General features: G+C 34.2%; 2 protein-coding genes across 2 annotated transcripts in view; both read left to right on the top strand.

Annotated features, from left to right (window-relative positions):
- LOC127725310 (uncharacterized) overlaps positions 1-20032 on the top strand; it is a 55408-nt gene that overhangs the window by 18991 nt on the left and 16385 nt on the right. Inside the window, exon 3 of the mRNA XM_052232239.1 lies at positions 7043-7089. Coding sequence (XP_052088199.1) covers positions 7043-7089 — 47 coding nt within the window. The remainder of the gene's footprint in view (positions 1-7042; positions 7090-20032) is intronic.
- Positions 930-2455, top strand: LOC127725311 (uncharacterized). The gene is made up of 2 exons (XM_052232240.1): positions 930-1248; positions 1819-2455. Exons 1-2 carry the CDS (start codon positions 1164-1166, stop codon positions 2346-2348), a joined length of 615 nt encoding a protein of 204 aa, XP_052088200.1. The 5' UTR covers positions 930-1163; the 3' UTR covers positions 2349-2455.

The raw sequence follows: 20032 nt of genomic DNA, 5'->3' as shown, positions 1-20032 counted from the left end.
CATAATAAAACCTTTTCGTGATTTTGCCAGTTTATCAGATACTTAAAGCAACAGGTCAACTATATTTGGTGTATGGAATGATTGGAAAGTAAACATGTCTGTCTGGCCTTGTTCATCTGACCATGACCTCATTATCATAGATAATTGATAATGTTTAGTTTATGTGATACTTGTAGTAAATCCTTCATGTTACAGATCTAGACTTTCAACATAAATTCAAAGATAAGTAAAACAGGCTCATTTCAGGGCCTTTTATAGCTGACTGTGCGGTCTGGGCTTTGCTCATTGTTGAAGGCCGTACAGTGACCTATAGTTGCTAATTTCTGTGTCATTTGGTCTCTTGTGGAGAGTTGTCTCATTGGCAATCATACCACATCTTCTTTTTTAAATAGACATTTCAGCGTGTGCACTCTTGTTTATATCTATTTCTAGGTAGTGTTTTGTGGACTTGATGGTCTTTTCATCATTTTTAAAGGCAGTGCTTTAATGCCTTTCTAGTTGCCGGGTTAATCCTTCCTTCCGCGATATCCAACTTATCTACGTGGGGGGTCATTAGACTCCAAGTAGATCCGGAAATGTTGAATTCTCTCCTCTTCTTATTGCGATATAAAATGTTTTTTGTTTCATTTCATTTACATTGGGAAATAGAGAAACGATCATTGTGTTTTGTTAGTTTTAAAAACTTTTGATATATTAGTATTTTACATTATAAGCAGTCAACCGATTGACAAACTAGAATTATTTGAATTCCGTGTGGAAAGAGCTCGGGTTAATTTCGAGTGTTATCTGCAATCTAGATGTTTATAAATCATTTCAGTCGTTGATATAATAATTAAAGGTCGACTGAACATGAATTTTATCATACAATTTAGGCGCATTTCTGTTTATGCACGTGAACCCGTCTAACGTTATTTTCGCAGTTATATATAGTAGCAAATTATCGTTCCTGAATAGGTGGCGCCGTGGTAGCGGATCCTGTTCCTCTTCTTCCGGTTTCTGCACTGTACAACTATTTCAGTTATATTTTTAATTAACGATGCCAAATACTTGTTGTTGTGTACCTGGATGTCATTTAAGAGGAGGACATGCATTTCCAAATGACTTAAAAAGAAGGAAAAGTTGGATCAACGCCATGGCCCATACGCAGATTGGACGAGAACACGATGATATCGTGGAGTCCATCTCAATCAGCTGTTGTTTGCAAGGCACGTTTTACTGAAAAAGACTACGTGCAGGAAACTATTCATGGTAAAACTCTATTTTCTTTGTGAAATATATAGTTATATATGTAATCGCCATGCGAATAAACCAAAGTCTGTTTACAACCGCAATTATCGTTTTAGAATAAAAGGGGGTGGGTAATTCAAGACGTCATAATTTTTTGGATTACGATTCAATGTGATCTGTTTGAGATTTTTTGGTGATTGCTACAATTATAATGATTTCTTACAAGAGGTATATCATACTGAGAATTATTTTAGCAGTAATTATGCTAATGTAGTAATGACAGGAATGCATAAGCTATGCCTCGTAGACTTTCTTGAAAAATATCAATGACAATGTTAACAGGAACAAAACAATGACATGCCCTCATCTATATTATAGTTATTTAGGTACAAACAATGTACATTTGTTGCATAAGTCTCTCATTGTTTGTCCTTTGGATTTACATAACATACATTGAATCAGGCAAACATAGTTTTATCCAGATTGTAATGAATAAATCTAGTTAATATTTCGCCAGGTAGTACAAAGTATACATTGCTAATGGAAGTTCATTTAATTATAAAAAAACTAATGTTTTATAACCTTTTTCAGGGCGCAAACCCACCATACAGAGACTTAAGTCTACTGCAATTCCCAGCCTATTTTCCTGGACCAAGCAAGAGACTGAATCGTCCGCAAAAAGAAAAATCAGGGCAGTTTCCTGTGAAAACAAAAGAACTAAACTTGATGAATATTGTAGTAGAAATCTAGAGGAAAGTTTTGATTGTAAAGTTGGTTTTCCTGAAGAAGTCATTCATACTGCAGAAAGGATTTATGACTGTCCACCACCAACTGCCGAGCTAATGTTGAGCTTCACAGATGGAATTACGCAAACACCATCAATGCCTATGTTTTCAGCAGAGAATTTTGAAATGAAGACACGTGACACAGCCATGCATTTTTATACCGGTTTAGAGTTGTATACTAAATTTTTATTTGTTTTGACCACACTTGGTCCAGCAGCACATTGTTTGAGATACATATATTTTCAAATTGATAGGGTGTCAGTTGAAAATCAGTTTTTTTATGACTTTGATAAATTGAGGCATCATACAACCAACTTTGAACTGTCTAGATTCTAGATTGAATCTAGTGTTAAGAATATTGTGTATACATGGATTGTTTTTGTGTCTAAACAGTGGTGTGAGGCTAACACTTGGCCATCTAGTGGTTTAGTCAGGTATTTTTCACCATGAGCAATTAAAGTTTCCTACGACTTGGATTATTATTGACAGCACAGATTATCCCGTGATAAAACCTAAAGCTCCTAGAGCTCAGGCAACCTTTTCATCAAATAAAAACAGAAACACTGAAAATTCTTGAATGTTCGACACCTGGTGGTTTAGTCAACTATGTCTCTATGTCACATAGAGCGAATTATTGGACTTGGCAAAACATACAAAATTCTAATAAATCCTATGAATGGAACTGAAACAAAACTTTCATCTGAAATAACATTTAGTTGTTTTATGTTGTGTAATTTTAGAACTTGTATTGTGCCAAAGGATGCATAAATAAAAGTGATGCAATGAATTTTGTTCTGATATATATATATTTACAATTACATGCACATGTAAATTGTAATGCATATAAAAATAAGGAGATGTGGTATGATATTCAGTGAGTTTATCAAACTAAAGTGCGTAAGAAATGGGTTTAAGCAGTTACAGGTGTTACTGTCACCGTACAATCTCCAACAATGAGAAAAACTTGTACCATGTAAAAAATTTCAGAGATCTTACAACTAAGTTTTGTTGTCTCACCTTGACTTTGGTGAATTTTTTATATCTGTTGATGTAAATATAAAAAAGAAGATGTGGTATGATTGCCAATGAGACAACTCTCCACACATGCACAAGAGACCAAATGATTTGGTCTCTTGTGCATGTGTGGAGAGTTGTCTCATTGGCAATCATACCACATGAAATGACACAGAAATTAACAGCTATAGGTCACAGTACGGCCTTCAACAATGAGCAAAGCCCATACCGCACAGTCAGCTATAAAAGGCCCAGAAATGACAATGTAAAACAATTCAAACAAGAAAACTAACGGCCTATTTTATGTAAAAAAATGAACAAATATAACAAATATGCAACACATAAACAAACGACAACCACTGAATTACACTTTTATAGGCTGCTGACTTGGGACAGGCACATACATGTACATACAGAATGTGGCGGGCTTAAACATGTTAGCGGGATCCCAACCCTCCCCCTAACCTGGGACAGTGGTGTAACAGTACAATATAAGAAAGAACTATAAAAATCAGTTGAAAGAGGCTAAACTCATCAGATGGATAAATACAAATACAAGTGGACGTGGTCAGGTAGTTGTACATCCAAACAACAAAAAGACACTAAGTACAAATCTGAGAGTACTCGCAGTTACTGACAGCTAGTTCAAAGCCACTAACAACTGATAAAAAAATCTTGCATCTAAGACTAAATTATCAATCCGTAAGCTCCCTTTAGAATTTTATAAATTTTAGATTTTACATTTCTGAGTTATGGGGTTTTATTCATTAAAAAAGGGGGGATTTTCCAGTTTTTGGACAACAACTCAAAAATGCTTTAAGCAGTTCACATGAAACTTTGGTGAATTATTTATAGCTATTGATGTAATCTCCCTATTGATTTTCATAAATTTCAAATATGACATTGAGAAGAAATTGAACTTTATTTGTTCATAGTCTGGCAACAGATTTATTAAGTATTGCACAACAGCACAGTGTATTGCACAACAGCAAGAAATCTTTAATTGAATATAAATTCAATTCATATAACCAATTTCAAGTTCATTGACTACATTTATTCAGAAACTATAATATGTCAAATATTTAATTACAATCCAAATTCAGACCTGTATCAAGCTTGAATATTGTGTCCATTTTTGCCCCAGCTGTTCAGGGTAGTACCTCTGCGGGTGTATCCAGCTGCGCTCAGCGAATCAGTTTATTTCTTAATTAAGAACTCCTTTTTATACGACCGCAAAAAAAATTTTGTGGTCGTATATTGGTATGACGTTGGCGTCGTCGTCGTCCGAAGACACATTGGTTTTCGCACTCTAACTTTAGTTTAAGTGAATGGATCTCAATGAAATTTTGAAATAAGGTTCATAACCACAAAGGGAAAGTGGGGATTGATTTTGGGGGTTATGGTACCAACAGTTAAGGAATTAGGGGCCAAAAATAAGCATTTTTGTAACTTCCAGACATAACTTGTGTGTAAGTGTATGGATCTCTCTGACATTGTACCACAAGGTTCCATATCACAAAGGGAATGCTGGGATTGATTTTTGGGGGTAATTGCCTCCAAATTTTAGGAATTAGGGGCCAAAAAGGGGAAAAAAACAAGCATTTTTCTAGTTTCATGACAATAACTTGTGTGCAAGTCTATGGATCTCTCTGACATTGTATCACAAGGTTCCATATCACAAAGGGAATGCTGGGATTGAATTTGGGGGTAATTGCCTCCAAATTTTAGGAATTAGGGGCCAAAAAGGGGCAAAAAACAAGCATTTTTCTAGTTTCATGGCAATAACTTGTGTGTAAGTGTATGGAACTTAATGAAATTGTACTACAAGGTTCCATATCACAAAGGGAAAGCTGGAATTGAGTTTGGGGGTAATTGCCCAAAAAGTTTAGGAATAAGGGGCCAAAAATAAGCATTTTTCTAGTTTCCAGACAATAACTTGTGTTCAAGTGTATGGATCTCTCTGAAATTGTACTGCAAGGTACCATACCACAAAGGGAATACTGGGATTGATTTTGGGGGTAATTGCCTCCAAATTGTAGGAATTAGGGGCTAAAAAGGGGAAAAAAACAAGCATTTTTCTAGTTTCATGACAATAACTTGTGTGCAAGTCTATGGATCTCTCTGACATTGTATCACATGGTTCCATATCACAAAGGGAATGCTGTGATTGATTTTGGGGGTAATTGCCTTCAAATTTTAGGAATTAGGGGCCAAAAAGGGGCAAAAAACAAGCATTTTTCTAGTTTCATGGCAATAACTTGTGTGTAAGTGTATGGATCTTTATGAAATTGTACTACAAGGTTCCATATCATAAAGGGTAAGCTGGGTTTGAGTTTGGGGGTAATTGCCCTAAACGTTTAGGAATTTGGGACCAAAAAGGGGCCAAAAAACAAGCATTTTTCTAGTTTCCAGACAATAACATGTGTTCAAGTGTATGGATCTTTATGAAATTGTACTGCAAGCTACCATACCACAAAGGGAAGGCTGGGATTGAGTTTTGGGGTGATGAATCATAAGGGGGTTTAAAAAATTTGGGGGGGGATTCTTTTTCCTTTTTTTTCTTTAAAATTTTCCATATTAAATTGGTTATTTCTGATTTATATATAAAAGCAAATAATAATTATATGGTTTGAATAGGTAAATTAAATTTTTTTAAGTATCTTAGACCACTTTCATTCTGTGTCAGAAACCTATGCTGTGTCAAATATTTAATTACAATCCAAATTCAGTGCTGAATCAAGCTTGAATGTTGTGTTCATACTTGCCCCAACTGTTCATGGTTCGACCTCTGCAGTCGTATCAAGCTGCGCCCCAGCGGAGCATTTTATTTCATTCATAAATTACTTTATGCTTGGAAATATAATTTTGCTTGGAGTTGAAAGAGTTGACATGTTGCAATGTACATTTACTCTACATAGTTCTATGGTACCAAATCAAAAGTTTATATAAAGAAAGAAGTCAAAGGTTTCCCATCATAGTTTAGTTACATACATTTTTTTTGTACCTGAGGTCGTTGAATATAGATCATTATATAAATAAGGAGATGTGTTATGATTGCCAATGAAGAAACTAAGGATTTTCTTATCCAAGGAATAGATTACCTTAGCCGTATTTGGCACAACTTTTTGGAATTTTGGGTCCTCAATGCTCTTCAACTTTGTACTTGTTTGGCTTTGTTACTATTTTGATCTGAACGTCACTGATGAGTCTTATGTAGACGAAACACACGTCTGGCGTATTAAATTATAATCCTGGTACCTTTGATAACTAATTTGACTATAAACATAGATAAAAAAGGTACAAACTGGACATAATGCACTTGTCATAAACAAGTGAGAACAATCGCCTTCATATAGTGCTCAGAATATGACATTCATAAAACTTATTCAATATCATTAGAGAACTCTAAATCTTAAATACTGAAAGCAACTTCTGATAAGTACACTGTACTATGCAAGATAATGATATAACTGGACTCAAAATACACACAACCTGTAATTAACTGCCTTTACAGCGCTTTCGTGCTTTGATTTGTTTTTTGCCATGGCGATGGCGTTGGTTGTCAGATTTTCTTCGACTTATGAGTTTTGAATGTCCATTTGGCATCTTCCGCCTCTTTTTTCTTCATGTTCTTTGTTTGGTTCAAGAGTTTACTTTAAACAGTCATATTTATATGCCCAAGGATATTCTCATACAGGTTATTCTAAAGAGACATTTTACTACTTTCTGCTTAGATGTCACCTATATCATGTATATATTCCATTTTGACCTTTTGCAAGTCATTGAAATAAGATTTTAAAAATCGAAAAGAACAGGTATATAATAATCAAATTGCAATAAACAATGATAAAGTTTAATGTTATTGATATAACATTGATATTTAGTTTAATTAGTATGTGTGGCCTACTCACACTACACACATATACATGCCAACTAAAACTTGTATCAATAGTTCCATGGATATACTGCTACTTATCTACTTATAAAGACAACTGATTTTGTTTTTGTATTTGCAGACGGGAAAAAGAAAAAGACTTTTTGGATATGGTTATGTGGAAAACAGGTAATTATTATTGTGTTTACTTAATTAAACAAAACATGTTCTAGCATGCAAGTCTCTTTCCTGTATTAGATTTTCTGACTCCAAACTTTAAAAAGACAAAAAAAAACATAGCATTTAACTTAATAGGGACCTCTATATGTCCATGCATGATAAAAGAACAACTGTTATTATTTTGTGGCAATCTAAGTTCTCTTTAAATATTTCCCTATATATATCTTTTGCCATATGGTAAACTATCTTTTGATTGTCAATTTTGTCAATAGTCAATACTCTACTGGCACAATATCAAAGTTATAGTTTAACCTGAGACACTAACAGCATGAACAAATCAAAGGAAACACATTTTTTGTTCCTTCAAAAAGCTTTATTTTGAGATTCAGTTGTCTTTAAAAATTCATTAATATACAGAAATTGGATTTGTAAAAGTTTTATAAAAGAAATAAAATGAAACATATAAAATATATGTTTAAATTAAGAATATAATTCATGCAAGCCATAGATTTGTTGGAAATTTTCACATGGCCTGGGCCATTATGTTCGAATTTTATCTGGAGCTTTATCGAGGGATAAAATCAACGAATATAACGGCCCAGGCCATGTGAAAATGATAACAAATCTATGGCTTGCATGAATAATTTCGATAATAATAGGACAAAAAACTGATGCTTAGTGGTTATCGTTTGTTGATGTGGTTCATAAGTGTTTCTCGTTTCTTATATAGATTAGTCGTTGGTTTTCCTGTTTGAATGGTTTTACACTAGTCATTTTTGGGGCCCTTTATAGCTTGCTGTTCGGTGTGAGCCAAGGCCTCATGTTGAAAGCCGTACTTTGACCTATAATGGTTTACTTTTACAAATTGTGACTTGGATGGAGAGTTGTCTCATTGGCACTCATACCACATCTTCTTGTATCTAAATACGGTAATTTTAAAAACTGAAGAGAAGGTAAGATTGCCATGTGTATGGCTGTTCAATTTACCCCTGTAAGATAGAAGCTACAAATTTCAAATAAATCTAAGGCTTGCATAAATTATTTCTCAAATAACCACCAAAAAAAATGTGTCCAATCCTTATACTTCTTAACCCAAACATTTTTATGCCCCCGCCGTAGTGGAGGGGGCATTAAGTTTTACCCTTGTCCATCTGTACGTACATCCCAAAATTGGTTTCCGTTCTTTAACTTTAGTTTGCCTCAACCAAATGTTATGAAACTTATACACAATGCTTATTACCTCAAAACACAGATCAAGTTTGAATTTTGGTGGCATCACTTTTACCGTTCTAGAGTTATGCCCCTTTACAAATGAAAAAATTGCTGAATTTTTCGTTTCCGTTCTCTTACTTTAGTTTGCCTCAACTAAATGTTATGAAACTTAAACACAATGCTTATTACCACAAAACACAGATCAAATTTGAATTTTGGTGGCATCACTTTTACCGTTCTAGAGTTATGCCCCTTTACAAATGAAAAAATTGCTGAATTTTTCTTTTCCGTTCTCTAACTTTAGTTTGCCTCAACCAAATGTTATGAAACTTATACACAATGCTTATTACCACAAAACACAGATCGAGTTTGAATTTTGGTGGCGTCACTTTTACTGCTCTAGAGTTATGCCCCTTTACAAATGGAAAGATTGCTGAATTTTTATGCTCACCAAATGTACACCAAATCTCTATGATAGAGGAAATAAAGTTATAAATATATAGAAGTCTCAGTTGGCAGTAATTTCAACTTACACGAACGGTAAGTTTAATAGAAAGCTAGTAAGTATTCTGATGTTATAAAGTAAGTTTTGTTAATCATGATGTTCTTTTCGTTTTACATGTTTAAGAAGATTGTGATTATTTAATTGATTTCAATTAAATGTATGCACATTTAAATTCCTTTCTTTTATTATATTCCCCGTTTATCACTGACTTGCCAAAGTTGTTGTTGTTTATGAATGAAACAGATCCGAAAATCAATGTTGATGGGATGTTTTACGAAATGTGGACAACTCGTCCCTGAGACAAGTCCGACCGAGTCCACTCGGACAGTCTAAAAAGACAACTCGAACCGCTTGTCAGATTTACTTAGGGTTTCATAAAATGTAAGACTAACATGTCTAGCGGAGCGATCAATCTTTCATTTGTGCATTGGGGTCTATTTAGGGGTATTTTGAGGGGCCTTACTAAGGGAGGGGTTTACTATAGAACCCTATGGGATTTTATTTTTTTTTTTCAATTTTCAAATGACTATTACTTGAAAACAGTAAGTGATAGACACACACAGTCTTCAGTAATGATAACATAGTGCAGCGGCTACAAGCATATTTCAGACGAATTGTGCACATCCTGCTACAAGCATGAAATTTGGCATAGACCTTCCTCAACTATTACTCTTTTAATTCAGATAGGGAGGCATTTAGAAAAAATGTCTCACTTCCGGTAAAATCCAAAATGGCGGACATCATACTTAAATCAACCCAATATCGAAGGCTAGTATGTGAAAAGGTGTTATTATCATGCTACTATCATAATATTTCATACAAACCTTTGTTATGTACTACTATGGATATATCATATAGATTAGATGTCTTCAAAAACACTACTTCCTGTAAAATCCAATATGGCGGATATTGTACTAAAATAAGCTTATTTTTTAGGGAGGATAATTGAAATGTGTTTTTAACGTATTGCTACTATTATATTGTGCAGGAACCTTTCTCTGGTGCTTCTCATGGATACAATATATAGGACATATGTCTTTAAAACCCCTACTTCGGGTAATATCCAATATGGCGGACATAGAAATATCAATTTTTTATTTTAATATTCAACTTTTTTCATATGTAAAAAAAAATGTTTTTTGTGCTGGTCATTAAACTTTTGGCTTTGAGTTATCCTCAAACCCACTAATTCACTTTTATGTTTTAAATGTTGTTATACAAAGTTAACACTTCCGGTAAAAAACAATATGGCGTAAATTTCAAAGATGAATCCTCAATCCATATCCTCGATGTAGAGTTTTGGATAGATTGATTAAAACAAAATGAAGTCACTAAAGTACTAAAACGTTTTTAAAATTAATACTTTTTGGCCACAAATACATGTTTATTCACAATCACTACCACAAGCACACAAAGCAGTGCACGGGAGACCCGATTTTCCACATTTAAAACGACTGCGACATCCTTTCTTACATCCACAATATACAAGCTCCTTACAAGATGATGAGGCATCACAAAGAACTTTTTGGAAAGGGTTCCCATGGATCCTCATTGTCCCTTCGCTATCCATTAGCGCCTGGACTTGGTAGCATAAGAGCCAATTCCAAGCTCGTCCTCCTAAACACCCGCCTTAGTATATTGCACGTTTTACATGCTGGAAAAGACTAGACCAAGTTGATAATAGCCTCAATTATCCTTCCCTTTTGCGCAAATAGTTATTTTCTTGCTTCAATTAACCCCATCTGATAAGTTTGTGCGATCTTACAGTAAAACCACGGTGATTTAGGCTGATCAATCATCATTCTTAATGTTAAAGTCACATCTTCAAATGCCATCAATTTCTCCCACGCAGTCTTTTTCCTTTTCAAGCAAACAGAGAACCGTATCACAACTGGTAAAGACATGGATCACAGTTAGTGTGTGTGATCACTTATTGCCTAGTGCATTTGAAAGGTCATGGATAGGTATTTATCAAAATCTTTTTGCTCTCCCAAACACAAGCCATAGTTTGTCTACCCCTATGTCACGGAATAGCGAAACAGTAATGATAGCAGACTAGTCTGTGTTTCACTGCACCAGACACATGCACCATGATTCTAGTGACAGCCTCATTAGATGTTTAATCAATCTATCCAAAACTCTACATCGAGGATACAGATTCAGGACTCAACTCTGAAATTTACGCCATATCATTTTTTTACCGGAAGTGTTAACTTTGTATTAAAACATTTTAAACATAATAGTGAATTAGTAGTTTGAAGATAACTTCAAGCCAAAAGTTTAGTTACCGGCACAAAAAACACTTTTTTTACATTTTGAAAAAAGTTGAATATTAAAATTAAAAGTTGATATTTCTATGTCTGCCAGAGAAAGGTTCCTGCACCTGCACAATATAATGATAGTAGCAATACATTAAAACACATTTCAATTACCCTCCCTAAAAATACGCTTGTTATAGTACAATCTCTTTTAAAGTCATATAATCTATATATTATATCCAAAAGTAGCACATAACCAAGGTTTGTGCCGAATATAATGATAGTACCATGGTTATAACACCTTTTCACATATCAGCCTTCGATATTGGGCTGATTTAAGTATAATGTCTGCCATATTGAATTTTACCGGAAGTGGTGCATTTTTTCAGATGCCTCCCTATCTGAAATCAAGGAGTAATACTAGATGAAACTTTGTGCCCAGTTTCATGCTTGTAGCAGGATGTGCACAATTTTTCACGAAGCCGCCGTACTAACAGGACAATAGAACAAATAAAATAAAATATAGGGTGTGTCCCTGGGGTCATCCCACCCCCTTCAATTTGAAAATGTGCTTTTATCTTGTAAACGGTCGCGATTCCCACCCCTCAACCATATATTCATGTATGGGACAAGATAACAAATCAAATGAAATATAGGGGAGTCCCTGGTGACACCCTACCCCCTTCTTTGTTAAAACTTGTAAACGGTTGAGATCCCCACCCTTACACCACATATATTCTGGTATGGGCCGGGACAATAAATCAAATCAAATGAAATAAAGGGTGAGTCCCCTAGGTGTCACATATGCATATCACTTTACTAGACCTAACCAATTTGTACTGGACATTGCCCAATGTCAGGCGACCATGGGAATGACGATGTATGGGAGCTCTGTTTGAAGACTTTGTAATGGCATCCTGTTACAATTATTTCTTGTTTATTATAAAATTTAGTTGATGCAAAAATAAGTCTAGGTTAATTGAATTTACTTCAATTATTTTTTGAATTATTTCTGGGCCTTTAAATTTTTTTATTTATGGCTCATTTTAAAGAAAACATATAAATCTTTCAAGCAGTGTAAAGCCCAAGAATGTTTGACCAACTGTTTTATAATAACCTGTCATTTTATTCCAAACTTGGGATGGAGTGACATCATAGACTTGGTGAAGGTAAGGGTCATTTACATTTACTATGGGCAGGTCAATCAGACCTCACCTTTGATCCCTGTAGTAGTAAACCTTTGGCTGATTTGTGTCTCATAACTTTTGTACTGTAGAACCCAAACTCAGTGTTTCTGCCTGGGAAGCAAGTCCATTCATATTATTACAAACTCGTACTACGTCAACTTGTACCACTAAAAGTCAACTGGTACCAACGTTAACTACCAACTAGAACAACTGCAATCATTGCGAACTTGTACCACTGCAAACTCATCATTAAAAATATACATTGATATATGCATTGCTTTTGAAAATCTTGATAAAATATTAATTAATTTGCCTCAATAATCAATTCATTTAATAAACATGTTTAATGTTTGTTCTTTCAAATCTTTTAAAAAAAATGAAGCAACACTGCCACAGTTTTCATAATTACGTTTGCCTTGGTTTTTGGTTAACTGCATTATAGCGCTTACAGTGATTTGATTCATTTCTGTTTTCTAACTTCAGTTTGCCTCAACCAAATGTTATGAAACTTATACACAATACTTATTACCACAAAACTCAGATCAAGTACAAATTTGGGTAGCGTCACTTTTACAGTTCTTGAGTTATGTCCCTTTATAATGTTATATACAAGCGGGGGCATCATCTTTGTCCCATGGACACATTCCCCATTTATTTTTCGTTGGCTACTATTTACTGTTACATCCACAATTGACATGTTGTAACTAAGGAGTAAACCACCATGTTGACTTGCTGACATCCATGAATGTGCGAATGATGCAATAGAATAGTTAATGAAACAACACCTACCTCAAAACTCCATTTTAATGCGATATTATCCAAATTTAGAGCGTACATGCAATAGAATAATCTTCAGCCAGAGAGTTTTCAATCATATGACATCATGTTTTGACATGACGTTACTGCGCCATAATCATTCATGAAATTCCGCTGAATTTTATTTTGTTTTGATTTTATACACTTTTTAAGATCTTATGCATTAATTCTTTTTGTTATGCATTAGAATAGGAATAACGGTTTGGTAGTTTCTTTTTCAATTTCCATGATTTCAATTTGAACACAAAGAAATCCACATAGTGTTTGCACATCTATATATAGGTTATGATACATGTGGATTTACGTGGGAGGTAAATAGTAACAGCCATTAATATGTATATCTCTGAGTCTGCGCTAAGTATAGATATATCGAAAATTTTATCATGCTGTTGTTTACAAAGCGAAAGAAGCTTGTCATATTAGAATGCATGATAAATGACAGTTACAAATGTGGCCACTTACAAGTTATTTGTTCCTTTCTAGAAAATTTGGTCACATTTTTTGCAATAATAAAAACATTGCAAAAATTTCTTAATTTAGAGTGTTTATAATAGGCTCGATCAGACATTACAACATGTAAATCAATTTAAATGAGAAAAACAAAAGTCAATTAATGTACATGTACAAATAATAACCAGAAATAAAAATGACATACAGCAACCAACACAACCACCAAATTGCATATGTTCATGTCCAGAATCTGAAAATTTTTACCAAATTTTGCAGTTTTGACTGTTATCTTAAAAATATTGTAACTAGTTAAACATGTAAACTGCTAAAATGATCAGCAACACAAAGAGTAAATAAAGTATGCGCATATAACTATCCTAATTAGCAAACTAGTTGTGTCTTTAGCAGCTAGTACATTGGAATAAGAAGTTATAGCTTTTTTATTTGCGGTAGTATTATGTTATGGTGTTGTCTGCGTCTGAAGACATTTTGGTTCGCAGACAATAACTTGAGTATAAGTACATGGATCTCTTTGAAATTTTAGCACAAGGTTCCATACCACTAAAGGATGGTTGGGATTGTTTTTGGGGCTATTGTCCTTGCGGTTTTGTAATTAGGGGCCAAAAAAGGTCAGTTTTACTGGTTCATGGAAAAGAAATTGGTTCACAGATAATAACTTTAGTGTAAGTGTATGGATGTGTAAGATATTAGTACAAGGTTCCATACCACAATAGGAGGGTTGGGATTGATTTTGGGGGTTATTGTCTTAGCTGTTTTGTATTTAGGGGCCAGAAAGGGGCCAAAAACAATTATTTGTCTGGTTTTAAGACAATAACTTTAGTATAAGAGATATTTCTTTGGTCAAAATTTTAGCACAATATAGGAAAGTTGGGATTAATTTTGGGGGTTATTGTCATAGTTGTTTAGGAATTAGGGGCCAAAAAGGGTCTAACAAAAACATTTTTTGTCAGGTTCACAGACAATAACTTGAGTATAAGTGTATGGATCTCTATTAAATTTAAGCACAAGGTTCAATACCACAATAGGAAGGTTGGAATTTATTTTGGGGGTTATTGTTGTAGCTGTTTAGGAATAAGGGGCCAAAAACAAACATGTTTCATGTTTCAGGACAATAATTGGTGTATAAGAGTATAGATTTCTATGAAATTTTTACTACAAGGTTCCATACTTCGAAAGGAAAGTTTTGAATGATTTTTGGAGGGTCAGGACCCATACCGTTAATAATCAGGGGTTGAAAAGGAGCCGAAAACAACTATTTTTCTGGTTTGCAGGCAATAACTTGAGTATAGGTGTATGGATCTCTATTCAATTTTAGCACAAGGTTCCATACCACAATAGAAAGGTTGGGGTTTATTTTGGGGGTTATTATAGTAGCTGATTAGGAATTAGGGGCCAAAAAGGGCCTAACAAAAACAATTATCTGTCTGATTCACAGACAATAACTTGAGTATAACTGTATAGATCTGTATTAAATGTAAGCACAATGTTCCATTCCACAATAGGAAGGTTTGGATTTATTTTGGTGGTTATTGTTGTAGCTGTTTAGTAAGTAACATGATTAAGGACCAAAAAGGGGTCAAAAACAAGCATTTTTCATATTTCAGGACACTAACTTGTGAATTAGAGTATGTGTTTTTATGAAATTTTACAACAAGGTTCCATACTTCAAAAGGAAAATTGTGATTGATTTTAGGGGTCATGGTCCAAACCCTTTAATAATAAGGGGCCAAAAAACTAGGATTTTCTGATTTCTGGAAAATAACTTGAGTATAAGTCTATTTATTGCTATTTAATTGTGGCACATGGTTTTATACCATAAAATACGGGCGGTCGGCTGCCAAACAGTGTCCGTTCATTTACATGAAAACGCTTTGAAGAAATTTTTTTTAATTTAGATATGTTGTTTCCTGTGACCAAATAAAGGTCAAGTTCAATTTTCACAATTTTAGCTTTTCTTGTTGTTCAGTTATAGCCCTTTCCCAAGAATTCAATTTTTGATGAATTAATCCATTTCTGTACAAAGGGAAATAGCTCATTTTTTAAAAGATTTTTAAAAGACATTGTATTAATAATAAATGAAATTTTGGATTTTTTTTTTTTTCTTTGCTAAATTGTTTGAAGAATTTTGTTGTAGGTTTGTTTGTTTTTCTGTATAAACTTATTTTCTAAATGCTATATATATATAAAAAATTTTATGAAATGAACTCCTTCAATTAGATAATAATCTATTTTTATTAAAGGATATATTTCATTACATTACATTGTGTAGATAAGTAAGTTGCAGATCTATATTAGTTTGTGACAAATGAAAAAAAAAATATTTGGAACTGTTAATTATATTTGATTATAATTTGAAAATAGATATACATTGTGTTACATCATATCTAATTTTAGAGAACTATTTTTAATGATTATAAATCATATTTAATGTTAGAGTACTATGTTAAACCATATTTCTGTTCAAAGGGAAATAACTCAAACTTATTCCATGAACCAGTAATGATAACATCAAAATTTCTTTATAGCTACTTTTTTTAAGTCATGTGTTTTGAAGGTAGATGACACAGTTGTTATGTGGTCTTTTATTTTTGTTGTGTGTGTTAATGTTTAATTTTTACATGATCCTGTTTGCGGTTCAGATTTGCAAATATCATTTTCATTATTAATTAGATAATAATCTATTTTAGATATTCAATCACAATCCAAATTCAGAGCTGTTAAATGCTGTGTCCATACTTGCTCAACTCTTCAGGATTCGACCTCTGCAGGGAAATCCGGTTTGCTGTCACTGGAAAGCCTCTTGTTTTTATTTTGAGGCCTGTCTTCAAATTGGTCCACATCTAAGCGTGTATATAGGTTTTTGATTTGAGGCATGGTGGGCCCACATTAAGGTCCAAAGGGTCCAAAATTAAACTTTGTTTGATTTAGAAAGAAAAAGAATGGTTGAGGTTCTTTGATATGCTGAATCTAAGAATGTATTTAGATTTTTGATTTTGGGCACAGTATTCCAGATGGGTCCAAAATTGAACATTGTTTGATTTCATCAAAAATCAAATGGTTTGTGTTATTTGATATGGTCAATCCAACGGTTTTTTTGATTTTTTGATTTTGTGCTTGATTTTCAAAGTTGGTCCAAATTTGGGTCTAAAATTAAACCTTGTTTGACTTCTTCAAATATTAAATCATTGGTGTTCTTTAATGTCTGCATGCAATCTAACAGTGTATTAAATTTTTGATTTTGGGCCAGTTTTTCAAACTGGACCTCATAAAGGTCCAAAGTATCCAAAAATAAAACTTAGTTTGATTCTAACAAAAAATGAAACAATGTGGTTATTTCATATGCTGAATACAACCATGTAAATGTCTAATTTTAAAAGTATTTAAGAACTTATACCACATTTATTCTGCGTCAGAAACTATGCTATTATTACATATTTTCTCAGAATCTAAATTCACAGATGTTATTGGACAATTAACAGAAGTTTTAAGTTGGGTCATAGTTGAAAATAGATATAACATCATATCTAATTTTAGAGAACTATTTTTGTGGTTTACATCACTGGTTTAAGGAAAATAAATTGTTTCACAGACAATAACTTTAGTATAAGTGTATGGATGTGTAAGAAATTTTAGCACAAGGTTCCATACCACAATAGGAGGGTTGGGATATTAAATAGTTAATTAAGCTCTACATTTATAGATTTATTGCACAACTAATAGTTGAGTCATAGTTTAAAATAGATTTGCTTTTTCAGATCAAAGGGAAATAACTCAAAATACAATAAAATCATATTCACTATAAACACATAACATTATCTCCCTTTGAATACAAATTTCCAAATATTTCTGGTTACAAGAGTGCAGTTATTCGTAATGCGTTTTCCATAGGGTACCAGTGGTTTTCATATTTAAATTCTCAAAAACTACACAAACTAGGAAAAAATGGGTAGCAGTGCCTGTTACTAGAAATGTCAGTGTTGCATAACAACCAAAAAAATATATATGGTCATGTGGCAAAAATTGACTTAAAATGCTGATGAAAAACATCGTCTATTTTTTTCGCTTAATGAAAAAGGCAGATTTTTAATTGCTCTGACGTGCAGATATTGAATATATTTTCTATACTTTGTAAAATGTGAATTTGATTTTCTAGATTTTAACCTTCGATAGTAGAGGGGCATTATGTTTTTAGGTCTGTGCTTCCGTTCATCCATCCGTCTGTCCCACTTCAGGTTAAAGTTTTTGGTCAAGGTAGTTTTTGATGAAGTTGAAGTTTAATCAACTTGAAACTTAGTACACATGTTTCCTATGATATGATCTTTCTAATTTTAATGCCAAATTATAGTTTTGACCACAATTTCACGGTCCACTGAACATAGAATGTGACAGTGTCCTGCTTCAGTTTAAAGTTTTTGGTCAAGGTAGTTTTTGATGAAGTTGAAGTCCAATCAACTTGAAACTAAGTACACATGTTCCCTATGATAAGATGTTTGTAATTTTTAATGCCAAATTAGAGTTTTGACCCCAATTTCACGGTCTACTGAACATAGAAAATGATAGTGCGAGTGGGGCATCCGTGTATTATGGACACCTTCTTGTTTAAACCTAATTAAGTCTCCCAAACGAAGTTTGAGAGACTTATTGGTTTTGCTCAGTTATTATTATTATTATTAATATTCTTCTTCCTCTTCCTCTTCCTCTTCCCCTTCCGCCGCTTTTAAATTTGAACTTGTCCGCACCCGTTCTCCAAAACCGCTTGTCAGATTAACTTAGGGTTTCACAGTATGTAAGGCTAACATGTCTAGTGGTGCAATCAGGGTTTTGTTTATGCAATGGGGTTTATAAAGGGGTACTTTGAGGGGCAAAAATAAAGGAGGGTTTTACTATAGACCCCTATGGGATTTTATTTTTTTTAATTTTCAAATGATTATAAATTGAAAACCGTTTGTGATAGACACAATCTTTTTAATTGAAAATGTTCTAAATGATAAAGCACATTAAATGAAATACAGGGTTAGTCCCCAGGGGTCCTCCCCACCCCCTGCCATTTAAGAAAGTTCTAATATCTTGTAAGTGGTCAAGATCCCCACCCCTAAACCATATATATTCTGGTTTGTCATGCTAAGATGGTTTGAATGATATACAGGGTTAGTCCCTAGGGGTCATCCTGACCCCCTGCCATTTGAGAAAGTTCTAATAACTTGTAAATGGTTGAGATCCCCACCCCTAAACCATATATATTCTGGTTTGTCATGATAAAGCACATCAACTGAAATACAGGGTTAGTCCCCAGGGGTCACCCCCACCCCTGTCATTTAAGAAAGTTATAATATCTTGTAAGTGGTCAAGATCCCCACTCCTAAACCATATATATTCTGGTTTGTCATGCAAAGATGGTTTGAATGATATACAGGGTTAGTCCCCAGGGGTCACCCCCACCCCCTGCCATTTAAGACAGTTCTATTATCTTGTCAGTGGTCAAGATCCCCACCCCTAAACCATATATATTCTGGTTTGTCATGCAAAGATGGTTTGATGATATTCAGGGTTAGTCCCAAGGGGTCATCCCGACCCCCTGCCATTTGAGAAAGTTCTAATATCTTGTAAATGGTCGAGATCCCGACCCCTAAACCATATATATTCCTGTTCTTCATGTCTCGAACATTTGAGTGACTTATTGGGTCCGACCCCAGGGGTCCCCCACCCCCAATGTTCTAATATCTTGTAAATGGTTGAGATCCCCACCCCTAAACCATATATATTCCTGTTCGTCATGTCTTGTACATTTGAATGACATATAGGGTCTGTCCCCAGGGGTTCCCCCACCCCCAATGTTCTAATATCTTGTTAATGGTCGAGATCCCCACCCCTAAACCATATATATTCCTGTTCGTCATGTCTGGAACATTTGAATGATGTATAGGGTCAGTCCCCAGGGGTTTCCCCCACCCCCAATGTTCTAAAATCTTGTTAATGGTTGAGATCCTCACCCCTAAACTATATATATTCCTGTTCATCATGTCTCGAACATTTGAATGACGTATAGGGTCAATCCCAAGGGGTTCCCCCACCCCCCTTGTTCTAATATCTTGTAAATGGTCGAGATCCCCACCCCTAAACCATATATATATTCTGGTTTGTCATGCCAAGATGATTTGAATGATATACAGGGTTAGTCCCCAGGCATCATTAATGCATATAACTTTACTGGACCAAACCAATTTTCACTGGACTTTACCCAATGTCAGGCGACTCTTGGAATTACGAATTATAGGAGCTTCCTTTGGGAGACTTTGTAGCAGCATCCTGTTACAATCATTTCTTGTTGGATAAGCTTTCGATTTAAAGTAATTCCAATCCTGTATCATCCAATCAGAAGCCATACAAGATTCTATTCTTAGTACCATCTTGGGGTAAAAATGTAAACAAATAATTGCACTCTTGTAACCTTCTAGGTGGCACAATAGTATTTACATTCCAGTGTTTAGGTTGCTCATTTGTGT

Source organism: Mytilus californianus, unplaced genomic scaffold (genome assembly GCF_021869535.1).
Source record: "Mytilus californianus isolate M0D057914Y unplaced genomic scaffold, xbMytCali1.0.p SCAF_15, whole genome shotgun sequence".
Lineage (NCBI taxonomy): Eukaryota > Metazoa > Mollusca > Bivalvia > Mytilida > Mytilidae > Mytilus > Mytilus californianus.
This window is presented reverse-complemented; position numbering and strand designations above follow the sequence as displayed.

Bases quoted from the DNA above. Each gene is read 5' to 3' on its own strand.
- LOC127725311 (XM_052232240.1), top strand. From the start codon at position 1,164: ATGATATCGTGGAGTCCATCTCAATCAGCTGTTGTTTGCAAGGCACGT. The intron at 1,249-1,818 runs GTAAAACTCTAT...AACCTTTTTCAG, and splicing joins CGTGCAGGAAACTATTCATG to GGCGCAAACCCACCATACAG.